The 18,390-nt window shown below is 39.6% G+C and overlaps 1 protein-coding gene across 4 annotated transcripts in view; it reads right to left on the minus strand.

Annotated features, from left to right (window-relative positions):
* LOC119482470 (liprin-beta-1-like) overlaps window positions 1-18,390 on the minus strand; it is an 86,616-nt gene that overhangs the window by 14,568 nt on the left and 53,658 nt on the right. For 3 of the 4 annotated variants that reach the window (XM_037759993.1, XM_037759992.1, XM_037759990.1), the window contains exons 2-4: window positions 5,820-5,899; window positions 3,022-3,227; window positions 83-163 (exon numbers count right to left, since the gene is read on the minus strand). In XM_037759993.1, coding sequence (XP_037615921.1) covers window positions 83-163; window positions 3,022-3,227; window positions 5,820-5,883 — 351 coding nt within the window. In that variant the 5' untranslated portion in view covers window positions 5,884-5,899. Of the gene's footprint in view, window positions 1-82; window positions 164-3,021; window positions 3,228-5,819; window positions 5,900-14,890; window positions 15,049-18,390 lie in introns of those variants that run through there. The other variant, XM_037759991.1, reaches the window with a different exon arrangement.

Genomic DNA, 18,390 nt, shown 5'->3' on the forward strand with positions numbered 1-18,390 from the left:
CTATAGAATACCACTTAATTGCCTATTCAACAGTAATTGTTCTGCTGCCTTGTAGCCACAATGAAGAGTTGTGCTCACAAACCTGAAGAACAAGACACTCTTTGTCACTCTCCAGTCGTGACAGACGTTCTTGGTAGACTGCTCCTGAGCCGTGGCCGTTAGTCTGAAATGACAAACAATATGTGATGATTTGTGTTGTCTGAACAAATTGCTGCATTTGTTGCAATCCATACGTTTTTTTTTTTTCTTCTTTTGAGTTGAGAGCTCATGAAAAAAAAGAAGGGGACGACCTTTAGCTGTCACGTTGAAATACGGGTCTTGCTGAAGAGTCCAAATGAAAATACACACCAACCTTGAGCCACATAGATTTTCTAAAGGGTGCATTACCACTTAAGTGTATAACCTCCCTGACAATGAACTCACATGGTTCTCCCCTTGAAGAGGTTTCAGAGAAACATGTGAGGGTCAATAGTGTTCTCACATGAAAGTGATTTGAAAATTGAATCAAAAGCAAACTGTCCTCGTCTCTCACACGTGGCGAGACGAGGCCGTGAGGGAAGAAAAACAAGAGCGTCTGCACGAGTCAACGCGAGTTTGGAAGATGGAAACTATTTGCAGCAGGACTCCTATAGAAACTCCATCATTCACAAAGCACGTCATAACAGCACTTTAGCAATAAACAGAGTCACGGTATAGGCAACGGAGCACGATCAAGAGATGCAAAGCAGAGCAGAGGATAATTCATACCAGGCTATCTCTCTTAAAGACACTGAAATTATCATACACAGACATGTGCTGCAACAAAAACTTGGTTTAAAATGACAATTATTTTTGAGATCTGCAGAAAGACAAGCGCAAATTTGCAATAGCTGCACCTGAGACCACGTACATGCATGCATTCATGCGTTCATGCATTCACACACAACCTCACAAACACTTGGCCTCCATAGAAATTTTCGGCCTCATAAATAGAAAGTTGCAGTTGCTATAGGGTGTGTACAGCTTTGTGAACCAATGATGGACCAAAAACCATCACCTGCTTAGTCCAATGGTGCCTCCCACAAGTGTCTATGACAACAGGTTCATGAGTTACACACACACACCTGCGCAAATATATTGCAATCGCCGGTTGTCGGGCTGACGATGGCTAGTTGGAAAACTTTGTCATATCGCCCCAACCCTAGCTCATGACCAATCTCTCCACAAAATCTTCTGTGAATCCATTTGAAAGTTGGAAGTTATGCACCATTCTACCAACAGGCAACTCCCCTTGCTATGCCACCTTTTAGTCAATTGGCATGAACACAAACACACACCTTCACACACACACACACTTGACCTCCATGCCAAATTTCAGCCTCCTAGGGCAAAAATTGTGGCCGCCAAAGGGTGGGGACATTTTTGTAGACGAACCAACCGACAAAGCGAGCTATAGAGCTGCTGGTCGCAGCTAATAAAACTTTCGTTATAAGATTCATGATGATATTTTCTCTCTCCGGTCATTGACAAAAAAGAATCAGAGACCCCATTTACACTTAGTCACTTCATGCATCTCGGGCTGATCGGACAGCTATCGGATAGATATCAAATAACTAATAAGTGTCCAAGCATCCTAGAAGCATTGGAGATGGAAGTCCAATAACTCAAACAACCTGAGGAAGTGGAGACGCATTCTATCCAGATGTTGAAAAGGTGTAAATGCATCAATCTCTCCAAGACACATACGTAATCTTAACAGCTCCAGAGTGCTTTTAGGGAAATAGTCTCTCACAGGGTCTGCTCCTTGTGAAAACAACAGCTGAAGTTACACTGGAATTGCACTGAAGCCTGAAGACTGGCTGCTTGGTTTAATTGTTTATTATTACTAGAGGAAAGGTGACACTGGAACTTTTGGAACAATTACAGACGCATCACACTTTTGAGTGAAATGTAGAGAATGCGGGTTATGCAAGGTCTGTAGTCTGTGAGGATAATTCTGTCCTGAGGGAGTTACTCCACCACTGATCATATTTTGTTTTACTGCAACACATTGTTGATCTGTATTGCTTAAAAAAGAAAAGTGTTTTGTTCTTTCATTTATTACAGTAAGGCGTTTGATAAAGTATGGAGAGATGCACTCTGGTACAAACTATTAAAAGCAGGTATTAATGGTAAGTTCTTGGATGTAGTATTGTGTGCATCTGTTAATGGTATTAACTCTGAGGTTAGGGTGTAAATTTATCGTTGTTTGCATTATTTATTAATGACCGAGAGGCCTATTGGGGCTCCAGAGTGCGACCATTTTGGTCAGAACAGAGGCTGAAAGTTCAGTTCATGCAAAAGTGGTAAAGTGAGCTCAGAAGTATGACATCATGTGATATTTATGTAGAATTTAAACAAGAGCTTAAATTGGAAAAGTATCTGTTGTTTGCAAACCATAAGTACAGGCCAGCTTTAGAGCGAACAACAGCCGAATTCCTAGAGTCAGTGGAAGATATAAAGGGCTGCATAGAAACCAGAGGATCTGAAACCTTTGTAATGATAATCTCTGTTTATAAACTAGGTGCCTTTTAGAAGAATGTCCTTCCTTTGTTTAAGTAACATTTGCTGTACTTTAGCAACGCCGTGTGCCATCGTTTTCTGTTTATGCTCCATGGTCTTGAGCCAAATACCAATGAAAGGAAATCAATCTTTTAATGTTTAAATGTCTTTAAAGCACTAAAACCTGCCTTCTGTATGAATTGTGCTATAATTCTGCCTTGCCTTGTCATGCCTTAATACGATTCATCCATGCGTTTGTGTTAGTTAATGGATAATTGTTAGATTGCAAGCATAACTGTTATTGTTGTAACTAAAATGCTTTAGTGCAGAAGTTGTTGGCCGTATTAAATCTCATCTGACACAAAACACTTGAAATGAAAAGTGCCAGAGAGTGAAATGCTCCATAAGTTTATACAAATATACACAAATACCTAATCTTAACACATACAAAAAAGTCCACACATGGAGGGCTGAATAGCACTTTATAAATGGACTGTTTACCAGTCGTCCCTGCAGCCACTCCGCCAGCCCCTCTGCAGTGGAATCGGGGATCTGACATCGCAGGTTGTCCCTCTCCTCGATGTCCATGAGCTCCAGGACTCCCCGTAAGTCCTCCAGCAGGTGCAGCACCCTGAGGCCACCCAAGAAAGGTGAGCTGGGCGACTGGCAGTCAAACAACCCGTTAGAGTAGTCCATGGCCTTGGAGCCTGTGGGGAGTCGAGAGGAAGTGTTAGATGTGGGATGACACAAAGAAAACACTCTTTATTTCACACAAATCATGAAGTGAAGTTGTGAAATAGCACATTGGGCTGACATGATATCCATCTAATGTGTTTAAAATGTCATCGAAATGGCAGACTTGGCAGAAAAGGAAGGATTTATGGCCACATTTTGGAGCTGATCTGTGGGTGTGGTGGGAGCAGGATGACTACCCAAAGCTGTATATTTTAGTAATTAGGCAGCTAATGACTGTGTGTTTCCTTCTTTTTTTTAAACTTGAGAGTTGTGTATGTCGTAACATGCTACCAAACTTCTTCATCTGGTGGTGTCGGTGCCATTAAACAAATAGAGCAGATACACAAAACTCTGTGCAGGTTCATGACTAGAAGTCTAGAACAGAAACATGCATTAGCACTCTTTTAGTCAGGTTTATAAAGCTATGCGTGGCTTTGTTTCATAAACCTCAAATATTAGGAAATAGGGTTCCTCTCCCACACTTAGCCAAAATTGAATGCAGACAAGCCCTTAATCATATCGTTACATAAAAATTCTTCTGTCTAATCCACCAGTTTTTTTAGTTAAAAGACCAGCAAAAGAATTAACGCAGTCACAGCGCACCACCTCTGCCATTTATAGCTCCTAATTCCCATTAATATGTCACATATACCTGTAAACCACCACCAGCAGTGATAAAATCATCATCCTGATCAGACTTCAGAGAGAGATTATGGGTTTAGTTAATAGCGCTCGTATCAAAACAGACTTGAAGATAAGTTAGAGACAGACGATTAATCGGGTACACAGAAAATGATTGATCACACAAACAAAACAATTAAAAAAAAAAAAAAATGCATTCCATACGGTAATTGAGTAGCTTATTTGTGTACTTGTGATTTATGAGATTAGTGATTTTACATACAGTATCTACTACATAGTCTGATGTTAGTGTTATTACTTCATTCATTACTTTACAGGGGAACTTTTTATATGTTATCCCCCATGTTTCTAACGTTAATGATGATTAAAGGGCAAAAAATACCTTTATTATATACATATATAAAAAATTCACACTTGATATGCAGAAACCAAGACCAAGTCCTGATTTGAAGTATGTGTGTGAGGAACAGGATATGTAAAACCAATGAATTTTCCCACGGCCTTGTCTACAATTTAAAGAAAACTAATTGATAATTACTGTTGTTTATTCACTTTATTTAATTAAGTATTTTAATTAAAAGATTTGTATCATAGTTTCCCTGAACACATTCAGTTCTTCACTGAGGACATTACCCATCCTTCTTTTAGCAATAATCTTACTCAAGTTAAAGGTGCTAAATACGAGATGGGGAGCATTTCTTTTGCCTCCGCACGGTTCTCAACATGGCAACCTGGGGGGAACCGGAGGGTGGGCGCTACACCGCGAGCTAGCCAGTGAGGCACGAACATGCACGAACATGCCTGAAAAGCATGCGCGGCCAGCCCGGCTATGTCAACAAGGCTCAAAGAAGCTCACATTACAACAGACACACTTCATTCTCTGCTCAGGTAGAGATTACTACTCTATATCTTTACATAGTAAATAGTTGTTTGATGCTATATTAATGCTCCGGATATCGTATAGAGCACCTTCAACGTTTTAGCAAAATAACAGTATAATAACTATACTTTCCACTCCTGCCTAAACACACACACTCCTGCAAACACACTGGGCAAGCAAATGTTTATATAGCGCTTTTATCAAACATCATGTGACATAGTATAACCAGTTAATGCCAATTAAATCTCCTCCCGTATCTGTGGAAACCACATTTTCTGATTTGTCTTGGAAGCAAATGCAGCAGCGTGTTGACTGAACTCTGTGCATGATGTTCCCACCGTGCGGTGCCTGCCTACTCCTCACCATCTGTCATCTGTCTTAAATGTCAGTCATAATCAAGATGTCCAACGGTAACAAAGTGGGAGCTAAATGAATAAATATCCAAACAATCATGGCTTCCCCACACTAGCGACTGAGGGAGCGGGGCTTGATGACGGCCGTGGTTTCTGCGGAAACAGAGGGGGATTGGGTGGGATGTCATGTGATCGGCTGCCTTGCTCCCATTGGAAAGGTCAGCGCTATAATTACACACATCAGCGGAAAAGTGGGCACTCTGAAAAGTGAAGCCTGCTCTGCTCATCTGCACAAGTACAGAGTGGCCAAATGTTCCCAAAGCAGGAGTTTGTATTCCAAACGCACGGAGCTTGGATAATCATTAGTTTCCGTCACTGCGGGGACAATGGAAACTTTTCTTTCATTTCTCATGGTGGAGGAATGCGGTGGAGGCAGAAAGAGCCAGTGATCCAGCAGCACACATTCAACATTATTCCAAACTTTATGCACATTCAGGGGGGGATTACATTAAACTGCAGGTAGAAATGGAAGGAGAAGGGCACATTGTGTTACTGTCCACTGGACGTAGTATTCCCAGCTTTCAATTCAATGGTTTCCAGATGTGGCTAGACCCCATAGTATGCCTACTATGCCATGCCCTCTTAAAAAAGGGCTATGGTCTTAAAGTCCAAGTGTACAATGTGGTTACCTGCTATGATCCCGTCCATTTGCTCCAAGGCTGCTGCCAACATATCGCTGGCGTCGGACATCATCTTGTGCTCAATGAATCTGAAGAAGAGAAGAAGAAGAAGAAGAGTGTTAAGTGAAAGAAACAATAAGGAAAAGACAAGAAGGATCCATAAAGAACTCTGCCAAAGCTCAGACATTAAAGAATAACAGAGTCCACTTTAAATTCAACTGTACAGACACGGGGTTCCCAAAAATTTATAGCAGTAGCAGTATTTTTTTTTTACCAATTCTTAAACAAACCTTAAATATGTGTTCACTGAAGTGAGACAACTTAGAGAAGAATGATCAAGGCCATATGATTGATTCAAACCAGAAAAGAAGCCATCCTCTAAATTAAAATTAAATTAAAAGGAGGACAAAGTATCTCCATAAGTCCATAAAGTGCTTCGACAAACGGAAATTAGATCATCTGCAGTGCTTTTTCATGACTGCTGCCCAAAATCCATCTGCTAAAGAGGGATCAAAAGCTCCATAACAACCACTAAAAAGGACCTTGTGATGAGATTATCTCAATTAAATTAAACAAAACCAAAGACCACAACAGCTCACTAAAGTACATCACATCAGTCAACAGCCTCTTCAGACGTAAAAAAAAAAAAGTAGCAGTCAACACAGAAGTGATAGATATTCAACTGCTAATAATGACAATAACAAGTCAGGTCATAGTAATTCCACATGTGAGGACACTTCTTTTCTTTGTTTTATGAGACAGTAAATTGAATATTCTTGGACTGCTGACCGGACAAAACAAGACATTTTAAGATGCAAACATGGGATTGAGGAAATTGTGATTGTCACCATTTTCTAATATTCTATAGACCAGACAATTAACTGATCCATCAAGAAAATACTCAGCAGATTAATCATTAGCTGCAGCCCTAATCCCTATCATTTTTACTATTCAAAGCATTGCTTCTCTCCGGTACACGCATCAGATTTAAACTACAAAGCCTGCCTGTATGTTTTCTACATTTCCATATGAAAAACAACAATCACTAATCCTGTTAATGGTACAAGCTCCCATTATTCCTTTTCAAACGACTGCTGCATCAAATTAACCCTGCAGTCTGCGCCACAGAAAACAAGGCTCCCTGAGAGACAAAAAACAAAGTGATCTCCAGGGCTTATTACCCAGCAAGCCGTATTTCCGGCGGTCAGGCAGTCACGGGTGCTCATGGGTAGGCTCCTATCTGGAATAATGGCACTATTCTCTCAGGGGTCTCAGGCTTTGTAGCGTCGGCATGCTCGGCATCTCAAACTTCCATAACAAAGTTGGACATGGCCGCTGAATTCAAATACTTATCACTTGTCTCTCCTTTACACTTATCACTTCCAACTAAATGTGATTTAAAGGGGCTGAGGTGGTAGACAGTATGTGGAGAGAGGAACTAAAGCCCAGAACCAACAACAACATAAAACAGTGGCTCTACTTGTTCAGAAGTCCCATGGTAGGGGGGGGGCAGGGTTTACTTCATTTCCTCCCTATGAGGGGTCACAGTGTCACACCCAGCATGGTAAAACATGGGCATTAGGAGCGTAATTAAACCAGTGGCCTCAATATGAGCCGGGGGCTGCTGTTAAAACAAGGGGCCTTAAGTGCTCCGTTGCTTAATTTCAACGCCACAGAAAGGGGAACAAGTTTCTTTTGAAAACAGCATACACACCGCTTTGTATTTGCACTACTTCATAAACATATCATTAAGATTGATTATGCACAGAATAATGGTGACGTAGACACAAAAATTAACCATTTTATGCGATTCAAAAAGGACAAAGCAGGACTTCTGGTCAAAAAGCATGTCAGAAAATTCCTTGGATTTCAAAATAAAACAGCTTTCAAATACTTTTTTAATACTTTACTGTCTTTCAGAAGCTGTAACAGGCCCAGTTTTAGAGCTAGAGGGAAGTTATTGGTATCGCACGAAACTAGAAAATCTAAGGAACCAGTCATGTTAGATTGTTGGGAATGAGTCAAACTTTCTGCATACTGGGGTCCCTAAACAGTCTTTGAATTGCATAAATTGGGTATGACTGTAAAGCTGAGACTCTTTTGGGTCCAATGAGCCCAATTGTATTCATGTGTGATGATGTTAGTCCCCATAGTAGCCTTTTTATATAGTGTAAATATAGACAATTTTTTGGACTTGATTTCACTGTATAAAATGACCTGTGGTGACCTCTAGGATAATCACAGCCTCATGAAACGTTACAGCCACAAACTAGAGACCTCGAGCATTCAGAGGATGGATGGCTTTTCTAGGTAGATTGACAATAAGGGGTTTCTAAGCAGTTTACAGAACAGAAGTGCTTGCCTTTCCATTGCCGAAAAATGCAATTCTTGCAGAAATCTCCAAATGTCAAAAGTTGTTGATACCAAATCACAGCATGGCTTTATCTATGGTGTTCTTCAAGGTCTTGGTGTCTTAATTTGGTATTTTGGAGGGATTATTGGTCATTTTTATCAATTCTTGAGCAGTAACATTTTTGTAAATTTAGCACCAAATCTGTGTAACAAATAGTATCAACCCAAAAATGGGTTTATGAGACATAATAGAGCATGGTAATCGCCATAATATTCTTCTATCATAATGTTCTACACCCTTATACACTTTGACAATTTATTTGAATTAATTATTTCATATTTATTTCTGATTTATGACTAGAACAACTTGACATAGTGCTGAGCTGCATCTCAAATTAATCATCAGGTTACCAGCTTTCAGATGATGTACACCACTTCTATGTGACATCTACTGTTGACCTGCTATCGCCCCCTAAAAAGACAAAAATGGGTCTATGGTAAGGAGGGGTGGGGTGGAAAAGGTTGCATTTTATAGTTCTCGTGAGCTATTCAGAGTGGAAGAGCGCCACAAAGATACAAGTCTTACTACTAATAGTTTTTCCTCCACAGGTATTTCCAGAGTTTGATGGAAAAACACTCACTCTCACCAGAGTGGAAGCTGTATTTGGTCAGCTGCTTGTTTCACCCCATGGGAGAAACCTAAAGCGTGTTCCTTTTCCCCAAAAATAGTTTTTTTTTTGTTAAGAATCCAAATATTTTTCTCTCTGTGTGAATGCAGACAACAACAAATGGCATGAAGAGAGAAACACCAGGTGTGTGCAATCTTATGCTCTACTCAACCATGTTGAACTTGTCATGGTGTAACCACGGGTGTATAGAGAAAAATAGGAAGAAAACATTTGGAAAGAGAAAAACAAATCACAGTGTGTTGCCATAATTGAGGCTGCTCTCCTCCTGTCTCTGCTGTCTTGTGATAAAAGCCACATCAAAAGGAGAATTATGGGTTTCATGAGAAATCCAGTGGTAAACAGAACATCATATCAGCACACGTGCATCTCAGAATCTAGGTTTACTTTACGTCGGAGAAAGAATCAAACTACATGCGCTCTCGTGCTTGTGTCATAAGGCAGAAAATGGCATTGAAACTTGCCACGTAAACTAGTCGGTCTATTCCTCAGACTCCCTTTAAAATGCCAGGCTGAGATATTTTCCACTTCTTTTCGCATCAGTGATGAGCAGGTCATCCATGAAGAATTTTCTGACCACAACCTCAAGAGAAAAGCCCACAGATGAGGGTCCATCTCTCCAGCCGTGTGATGAGGTGTCTGTAATGATGATTGATAACGCCACAGTGGAGGAGTGAGCACTGCACACATTCCTGAGCAGGTTACTTATCCCGAAAACCAAACACTAACGCCTGGTACTGACATCCCCGCTGACCTCTCTTGACCTCCCTCCCTCCATCCTTCAGACTAAACCCAGAGGACTTTACTCTCATCAGGCTGGTGGTATTTTTCCGTCTGTCTATTAATGCCCTGAAGAGACCAAAACTGACAATAAATTGACCCTACAAGTATCCAAAGCCTTATATATCCTATTCCTCTGTGCCATAGAGCTCCATTATTGTCCAAAAACTATACCACCACAACCACTATGTTTTTTTTCTCAGGCGCTGAGCGTGTATTCTGCACGGAGCGCTGCATGTTTTGAGTTTTTTTCTGGTCGCCGAGAGTTGAAACAACTTTGGGTAAAAACGCTGCGCTCGTCACTGCCACTTTTTACGCCGTCTAATCACAGTAGAGGTGGGGCGGGACAAATACCACAAAGACCAACCGTCACATCCTACATGTACAAGTGCTGAACAACAACAACAACAATGGAGGAGAAACAAATACACATAGACCAGCGAGTCTGTCCTCTCTCCCTACAAGAGCTGCAACAATTAATCGATTAGTTGTCAACTATTAAATTAATCGCCAACTATTGTGATAATTGATTAATCGGTTTGGGTCATTTTTTTTTGAAAATACAATCAAAATCTCTGATTCCAGCTTCTAAAATGTGAATATTTTCTGGTTTCTTTACTCCTCTATGACAGTAAACTAAATATCTTTGAGTTGTGGACAAAACAAAGACATTTTTCACCATTTTCTGACATTTTATAGACCAACCAACGGATCGATTAACCGAGACAGATTAATTGACAATGAAAATAATCGATAATTGCAGCCCTTCTCCCTCGTGCTTCAGCCTTCCCTTCATCCAGGGCAAGTACTGTACCTTGTGCCGACATTTTCACTTGCACTGTGGATGTTTTGTATCATAGCAACCAGATGCAACCAAAGCGTCTCAGCAGAAAAAGAAAAAAAAAACACTGCTCTTCAATGGCGTTCTGTGCTCTGCATTTAACAACAAAGAAGTATTTCATTTTTACCTAATCATAGCTTAACAATAACGATTTACTTGATATAGTACGAAAATCAGGATAAATGAAGTAATTTGCAAAAACAGAACAAATACTGCTAATACCGCAAATCTCGCTGTTGAGCCAATCATCACCGCAGGGAAAATTTCTTCACCGCAACAGCCCCAGTATTAATCCAACTCATAAAATATTCCCCTATAAATGCATTATTTACTCATGTTTGAGTAAAGTTTGCTAAAAAAAAAAAAAAAAAACTACAGTGGTCAGCTGTTTTCAGATATTACATAGTCTTTCTTTAAAGGAAACTATATATTTGTGAGCTGTTTTTAAAGATTTACATCTTCAGTAGGAATGAATGGGCTAGAGGATGAGTGCCACAGACACGGTAAAGTCAGAAAATATTAAGAGATGCACAAACATTTTGCTAGTTTTGTGAGATGTGACAGCAAACAGAATAACACCATCATTATCCTTTAAACTAATACTGTAGAGGGGTTGTACATTTCCCTCAAAAGTCTTTCAACAGCAAACAGAAATATAGGCTTTAGGTGGTGGTAGTGGTTTGTTTTGAATGCACTTTATTTGAGGCTTGGTGCTTAGAATTTACTTATGGCTCTGTTCCCAACAGACCATTCACACAAACCTGCTAGAAAGGCATCAATGCCATCTATCTAAATGTATCTGAGAGCAGCAATATCTCATAGTCTATTTTTATGGAAAGACAAATATAACTGAAAATCAAACTTGACTTTGCTGTAAGGTGGTTTTAACATCAACCAGATGTAGAGGAAGAGGCACAGAGGGGGAGGGACAATGCATATGAAAAGAAAATAGGCTGGGATTACTTGACCCTACGCTGAGTGGTCGGGCTTTAAACACACACACACACACACACACACATACATATATACACAAACATACGCCTCTGCTGGTGCCTCAAACAGTCCAATATCTTACTTCCAGCTGTGATGCAGATGTGCTGGCTCAGAATGATAATAGTAGTTGTTGTAGTACAGTAAGTGGTCTTAGTATGGTGGACGACATTGTTGCTTGTTGGATAAAAAGTTAAATTATGTTGCACCGTTTGTGAATCTGTCTGAGGCTGTAAAGTACCAATCAAAACAAGTTTAAATAATTTGCTTTCACTGGTTTTGATTATTCTGCGTACAGCTGATTTAAGTCTTATTTCTCTGTTCAAACCATTAGAGCAGCAACTAACGACTATTTTCATTATCTAAGAATCTGACAGTTGTTTTCCTGATTAATCAATTAATAGTTTGGCTGATAAAATATCAGAAAATATGTTATATGCCAGCCGCGCATGCTTTTTGTGCAGGGCTGCCTAAAGTGGGGCCCGCAATCCAAAGTTGGCCCGCCATCAGGGCGGTACCCCTGCATCATGATACGTATTGTATCGCCAGATTCTTGTCAATACACAGCCCTATACAACAGTAATATTTACAGTAGTGTTTGAAGAGGTAACGTGGACATGAAGCGTGACTTGTGGACGTCCGACCCATGTGAAATCCAACCACCAGTCAAGCACCCTGCCTTTGTTTACACTTCCCCCCTGAGAGATGGCTCAGTGGACTTCAAGTTTGGGCCGCTGTGAGTTCAGACTGTTTGACAGGAACGACAGCCCAGACATTAAACTAGTGAGACCCTGCACAAACAACTCTTTGTCTTTCAGAGACTCACATGATAGCACCGCGACACTGATCCCAAGTTATTGCACTTTTTCCATGTGGCTCCTCGACTACATCACAGTGAGAACTCACACTGGAGGGGAAAAATAATAATAAGGAGGATTGTGGAAAGGGCCAGGGGCAGGAGGAACTGAGTAAGAAATCACAGCAAGCCAAGAAAAACTCACTTTCATTGCTTTTGTTATCAGGGTATTAGCACAGAAGCAGCCCTTTCTGAGTCTAATTTAGGGCATAATTTCACTGCTGTTGCTGCTGTAAATTGAGACTCTTAGACAGATAAGTAAAATACTGCAAAGTCAAATGAGGTCTACAATGAATGAAGCCATAAACACAGAGGCATCCCTACACTCAGGAAGACCGTCACTCAGTCCTGTCAGGAAGCGTTTCCTGGCACATTGTGGAGAAATGTCTTCCTTTGAGCCATTTCCCAGTAATCACAGAACCAAATGCACTAACAAAACTAAAAGCTGAATTATTCCTAAAGCCACTAGTGCTACTCATACATAAAACTGGGCCTATGAATTAGATTCCTGTGAGGCAAATGTTTCAGATTAAGCTAAGATTTTAATTTAATTTCAGAAGCATGTAAACATCCCAATATATCATGTGACACCTCCCTTCTTTCAAAATACACCACCACCACCACCACCACAAGAGTACGATACCAAGAATGCAAGGAATGCAAATGTCAGGAAAAAAGGTGCCCGAGATAGAAAGGCCCTTGTCTAACTTTCAAGAAAAATAAAAATCTAAAAACTAGAAAACGTTGCATGCTGATCTTGCTGCATGGCCAGGTTTGCTCCTAATACAAACTAAGGTCAATAATGGACTTTGCCTCCTCTTTACCAAGCAACAAATAAATGCTTGTTGTCTGGAAACAGGATGATTAGTGCCAGGAGATTACATTTGTTTTAAACAATCACTGAGCAATGTGCTTTATTATGCTAGCTTTCCCCTACTGTAACATCAGTGCGCAAGCAAGTGTGCAACAGCATGGATTTTCTGAGCAGCCAGCCGTCAGCCGTGAGAGTGTGTCGGGATACAAATATGGTTATTGTCAGAGGGGGAAATAAAATCCTTTGTTATGCTTTCAGTTCTCTGCCCGGAAGCCAAGACATCATCAGACGTAGAGGAGGAGGGCTGCCAGCAGGTCATGCAGCGCCTCAGGAGGGAGGTTTTTCCTCAACAACTTTATACTACTGAGGTAGACCCAAACAAAGGCTGCAGAAGTCTGATATTAATAATGAAAAGAAGCTGACACTGGACCAGAAGCAGCTTTGCTGGCTTTGTGTTGGCTGCTACTGCCACTTATACAGTAAATGGTGGTGTGAGCCAAACTGGAGGTTCACAGCAGTGATTCATGATCTGGCTTCTACATTAATGGACATGATGTGATGCATAAATTAGCTGTGGCTGAATTAAAAACACATTTTCATATACACAGCAAGCATAATTCAACTTACTGGGAGAAACTGTAATGAACTTAAGAGTACTTTATCATAACATATTTTCTTTGTTCTTGTCTGTGGACGGTATACGATATGAAATAGTAGGTTTTATATTTGTATTTAATGTTTCATTTCAAAAATGTATTTCAAACATGTAGAATACAAAAAAAAGAAAAGAAAAAGAATGATCATACCAACAAGTGGACAGTCAGAAACAAGTAGTATTTACATACAATGAAAAGCATAAGAAAAATTAAATAAGTATCAACTTATTTAATCCCACTCCTTCTCCATAAGTCAATTATTAATTATTAACCAGCTATTGAGCCATATATATACTCTAATTAAATCCTAAATTTGTCTAAATATAATTATTCTTATTTAGAATTATGTTAATATGAAAGCACTAGTGATGCTGCTAATTTATTAGATTATATTTATTATTTTTTAATGGACACAGCTTGTTTTTTTCTTTTTGTTTTTTATTTATCTTTTCCTTTCCTTACATTATATTTGATGTATTTTATTTTTATATTATTTTTATACTGTGAAATATTTTACTATTTTTTTTGTAATGAAAGATCTGAACAAGTTTATGCAACTACTGTATTTAAATTACTAAATTAAATTAAATTACATTTTAAAATTAAATATAAAATAAAATAAATTAAAACTAAAATTAAATTAAATTAAATTAAAATATAAAATTAAATATAAAATAAAAATATGGGGAAAAAATAGTGATGCAGCTGTTTCCCTTTGTTGAGTAGTAAAGAGATTGTGCCATAAATAAAATAAAACTATAAAATAATAATAATAAAAGTCCCAAGAATATTTAAGGTATTTCTTCTGATACAAGAAAATTAATAAAAATGAAACAATGAACCACAAAAATTGCCCTCTAATCACTTTTAAGTCACCACAAATGCTGTAAATATTGTAAGCAACGTTAGTCATTGAAATAAATGATATATTAGATATATTACCAACACATGAAAATGAGCTTACGTTAGCTCACGTTAGCTTTGTAGCTATAGCAACGTTACGTTCAATTAAAGGGAGCGTAACGTCATTAAGCAGCTCAACCAGACGTCGGCAAACAAACATTTAAAACTACGACAATTTCATTTAAACTTCGGTTTAACTCACAGTTTTCGACCAACGAAATGTAGAAGAAGGGATCCTGCAGTGTTCGGCGACTTTACTCCAAACTATTTCTGTACTTTTTCACAGGAGCTTCATTGTTTAGCGTCGTTCACCTCCACAGTTACTCAGTGAACTGAAGTAGTTTTCATCCAAACCAAAGTTAAACAGCCGTTTAAAGCGGCGTCAAGCAGCAACAGACGGTGACGACACTTCCGGGAAATGAGGCCTTCAAAATAAGAGCGTAAATTCTGTCTTGGGTAGTGGTCCCAAGATAAATTGAAGGGGTTACAAACAGATTTTAAAGGGACTGTTTGTAACTTTCAGAAATGCTTCTTAACAGCGACACCTGTGGCCGTGAAATCAACGAAAGTCAGCGTCGGGCTCGCGCTTGCTCGCTCTAAATATACCTGAACGAGCATCGCTCAAAACAGTGAGGCGACACACGTCAGCTAAAACCACAATATCACTCTATATTGCAGCTGCTTGGCAGTGATATTAGCTGACCAGACGAAGGTCTCTCCACGAATCAATGCTGATCCTAGTGTTGGTTTTTACTGCTCAGTGCAGGCTTCAGCAGCGGGGCTCCTCAACGAGTTACGTTATCGCCTCCCGACCGCAGCCGGCAGCCGAAGACACCGGCACCTGGTCGGTAACGAGACGATAACGTAACTCGTTGAGGAGTCCCGTCACTTCACAAGACACGGAAAACCTCTGTTGGTCTGGAGGAGCTGCAGCAGTTATTTCTGCACAAACGTCCACTCTACATTCACTAGATATTCTCAGAGCTAAACTAACTCTTCTGCAGTGTGTAGTGAGCGCACGTTCACGTCTAGAGGTGGAGCGAGACAGCGAGGACGCGCGCGCTGTCTGAGTGAAGGAGAGCAGGCTGCGGAGACGAGGCTCCGGCCACACGCGAGCGCGCATATGCGAACACGCATGTGTGCCGACCCGCTACATTTATACGCTTAAAAAGTTACAAAAAGTCCCTTTAAACATTGTTGGCCGCTGTCGGAGGACGCGGGGGAGACCGAAGCTTTCGTCTCCATGGCCGGAGTCTCTGCTGTATTCTGCTCCTCTGCTCCTCTGCCTGCTTGCCTTCACTCAGCTCGCTCCACCTCACGTTCATGCGCACACACTACACACTGCAGAAGACTTAGTTTAGCTCTGAGAATATCTAGTGAATGTACAGTGGACGTTTGTGCAGAAATAAATGCTGCAGTTCCTCCAGACAAACAGAGGTTTCCTGTGTCTTGTGAAGTGATGGGGATCCGCAGCGAGAAACATTATCGTCTCCGACCAAAACTCCGGTGTCTCCCCTGTTCCCATCGGCGCGGTTGGGAGGCTGAAGCAGGAAAAGCCAACACTAGCATCAGCAGTGATTCATTGAGAGACCTTCGTCTGGTCAGCTAACATTACTGCCAAGCAGGTGAAATATAGAGTGATATTGTGGTTTTAGCTGATGTGTGTCGCCTCACTGTTTTGAGCGATGCTCGTTCATGTCTATTTAGAGCGAACGAGCGCGAGCCCGACGCTGACTTTCATTGACTTAGCGGCCACAGGAGTCGCTGTTAACAAGCATTCCTGGTTCTTACAAACAGTCCCTTTAAGGAGGAAAAGAAACATAATCCCCTGGAACTCCCTCAAGGACTACTGGGGGTCCCCGGAAAAATGGGGAATAATTTGTTTTCAATATTTAATTCACTATAGAAGTTCAATTCAATTCAATTTATTTTTATATAGCGTCAAATCATAACAGAAGTTATCTCGAGACGCTTAGAAGTGAGCCCAATGTGAGTAAGAGTGATAAGAGTGACTATTCTGATCATATGTTTCACTTCCTCCATGGTTACCTTTTCACCTGTAATAGTTCACCAACTATATAAATCTGGTCTTTATCATATCTAACAACCAAAATCATTTCAGATGGAGGTCCCTGAAGCAAAAAATCGTATTAAATGGGGGTCCGTGACCTAATCTGTATCAATTTATGGGTCCTTGAAAACCACTGCTCCAATATATCTTGTTTCTGACCTTCAGTTTTACACTTGTTAGTCCAGTAACAGTGTTTCTCACACCTTCAAAAAAAAGACTTGTAATGGTTATCAAACAACTTTTTTTATCCAGACAGTCAGTGTGGGTTAAAAGCATGAAGGTATTTACATTTTGAACTGTAATTTCTGTCATTTTAAGGTTTGTTTTCTTATTTGATTGATTTTAAAGGACTGGAATGAAGGGAAAAAAATGATAAGCTAACAACATTTTAGTGTTTTTCTTTTAAGTGAGGAGTAGTTCTTTCACGTTTTATCATGTTAATTGAATGACATACGGTTTGAGAGTTTGGCATTATAATGCACACTATTTTGAAAGTCCATAACGGAAACAATATTTGTAATTCCACCGGCTTTACACTGCGCATGCGTTTAACACAAAACAAGTCTAATGTAGGCTACACTTGTGTAAATATTGAAAGTTTACTTATTGGCACTGTTAAGCAAATATGTGAACAAACCCCCAAGACAGACAAAAACTTAAACTACTGGAAAAGTTGTAAAAGTATTTGGCAAAAAAACAATGACAACAATATTTTTTCTGAATCAAACTATTTGAATGATTTAAAAGTCACTAAACGTTGAAAATTACGAGAGGCATCAGAGCAGAGGTGTTGTGATTAAAGTGTCTGACAGTAATTAGATGGGAAATTACCAAAACAAAGGAAATGTGGAATTCATCTCAAGTGAGCTGCAGCCACATCCCAATTGTCTCGATGCGTTTACTTTTTAATTAAGGTGCTTATTTTCTCCACATCTCTTCATTTGCATTTTTTATGGATTTAATTTGTATTGTTGAAGAGGCGATAATGGCTTTTTCCTGGATTCAATTCATCAGTGCATTCAATGAAAGGTGTTGCTAATTGTCTCTAATAGTAACTGTACACACTTATAAAGGGAATCAGCTTCTGTATGGTTTAGTTTTTTTTTTATAAAGACCTTATCAGTGGTGGAAAGTAACTCAAGTATGAATATAATTTGAAGGTACCTTCCCTTTACGCAAGTGTTTGTATTTTATGCTATTTTATACTTCTACTCCACTTCATTTCAAAAGGAAATATTGCTTTATTTAACAGTTTCTTAACAGATTTAAATTTTCATCCATCAGTTTATCTAATATAATGCACTGTTGCATATTACAGGTAAATGACCCAGCAGTATATCAAATAGTTAAGAAGAAGAATAAGTCGTTTTAACACTGTTGTATTGCAACTTTCACTTGAGTTACCATTAAAATAAATATTTGAAAAATTTCACATAAGACTATTTTTTGACATCACATGACAGAAAAAAGTTCAAGTTTACATGGAGATAAAGTGTCATCCCAGACATGAAAACAGATGCATGACTTCTCCTATAATCTTAATTTTCTTTGCTCGGTTTTATCCTTTTTGTACACATTTCTTCTGCTGCTGTAACACCTAGAACAATCTCTCCTGGAGGTCATCTTATAAT

The sequence above is a fragment of the Sebastes umbrosus genome, chromosome 23, assembly GCF_015220745.1.
Source record: "Sebastes umbrosus isolate fSebUmb1 chromosome 23, fSebUmb1.pri, whole genome shotgun sequence".
Lineage (NCBI taxonomy): Eukaryota > Metazoa > Chordata > Actinopteri > Perciformes > Sebastidae > Sebastes > Sebastes umbrosus.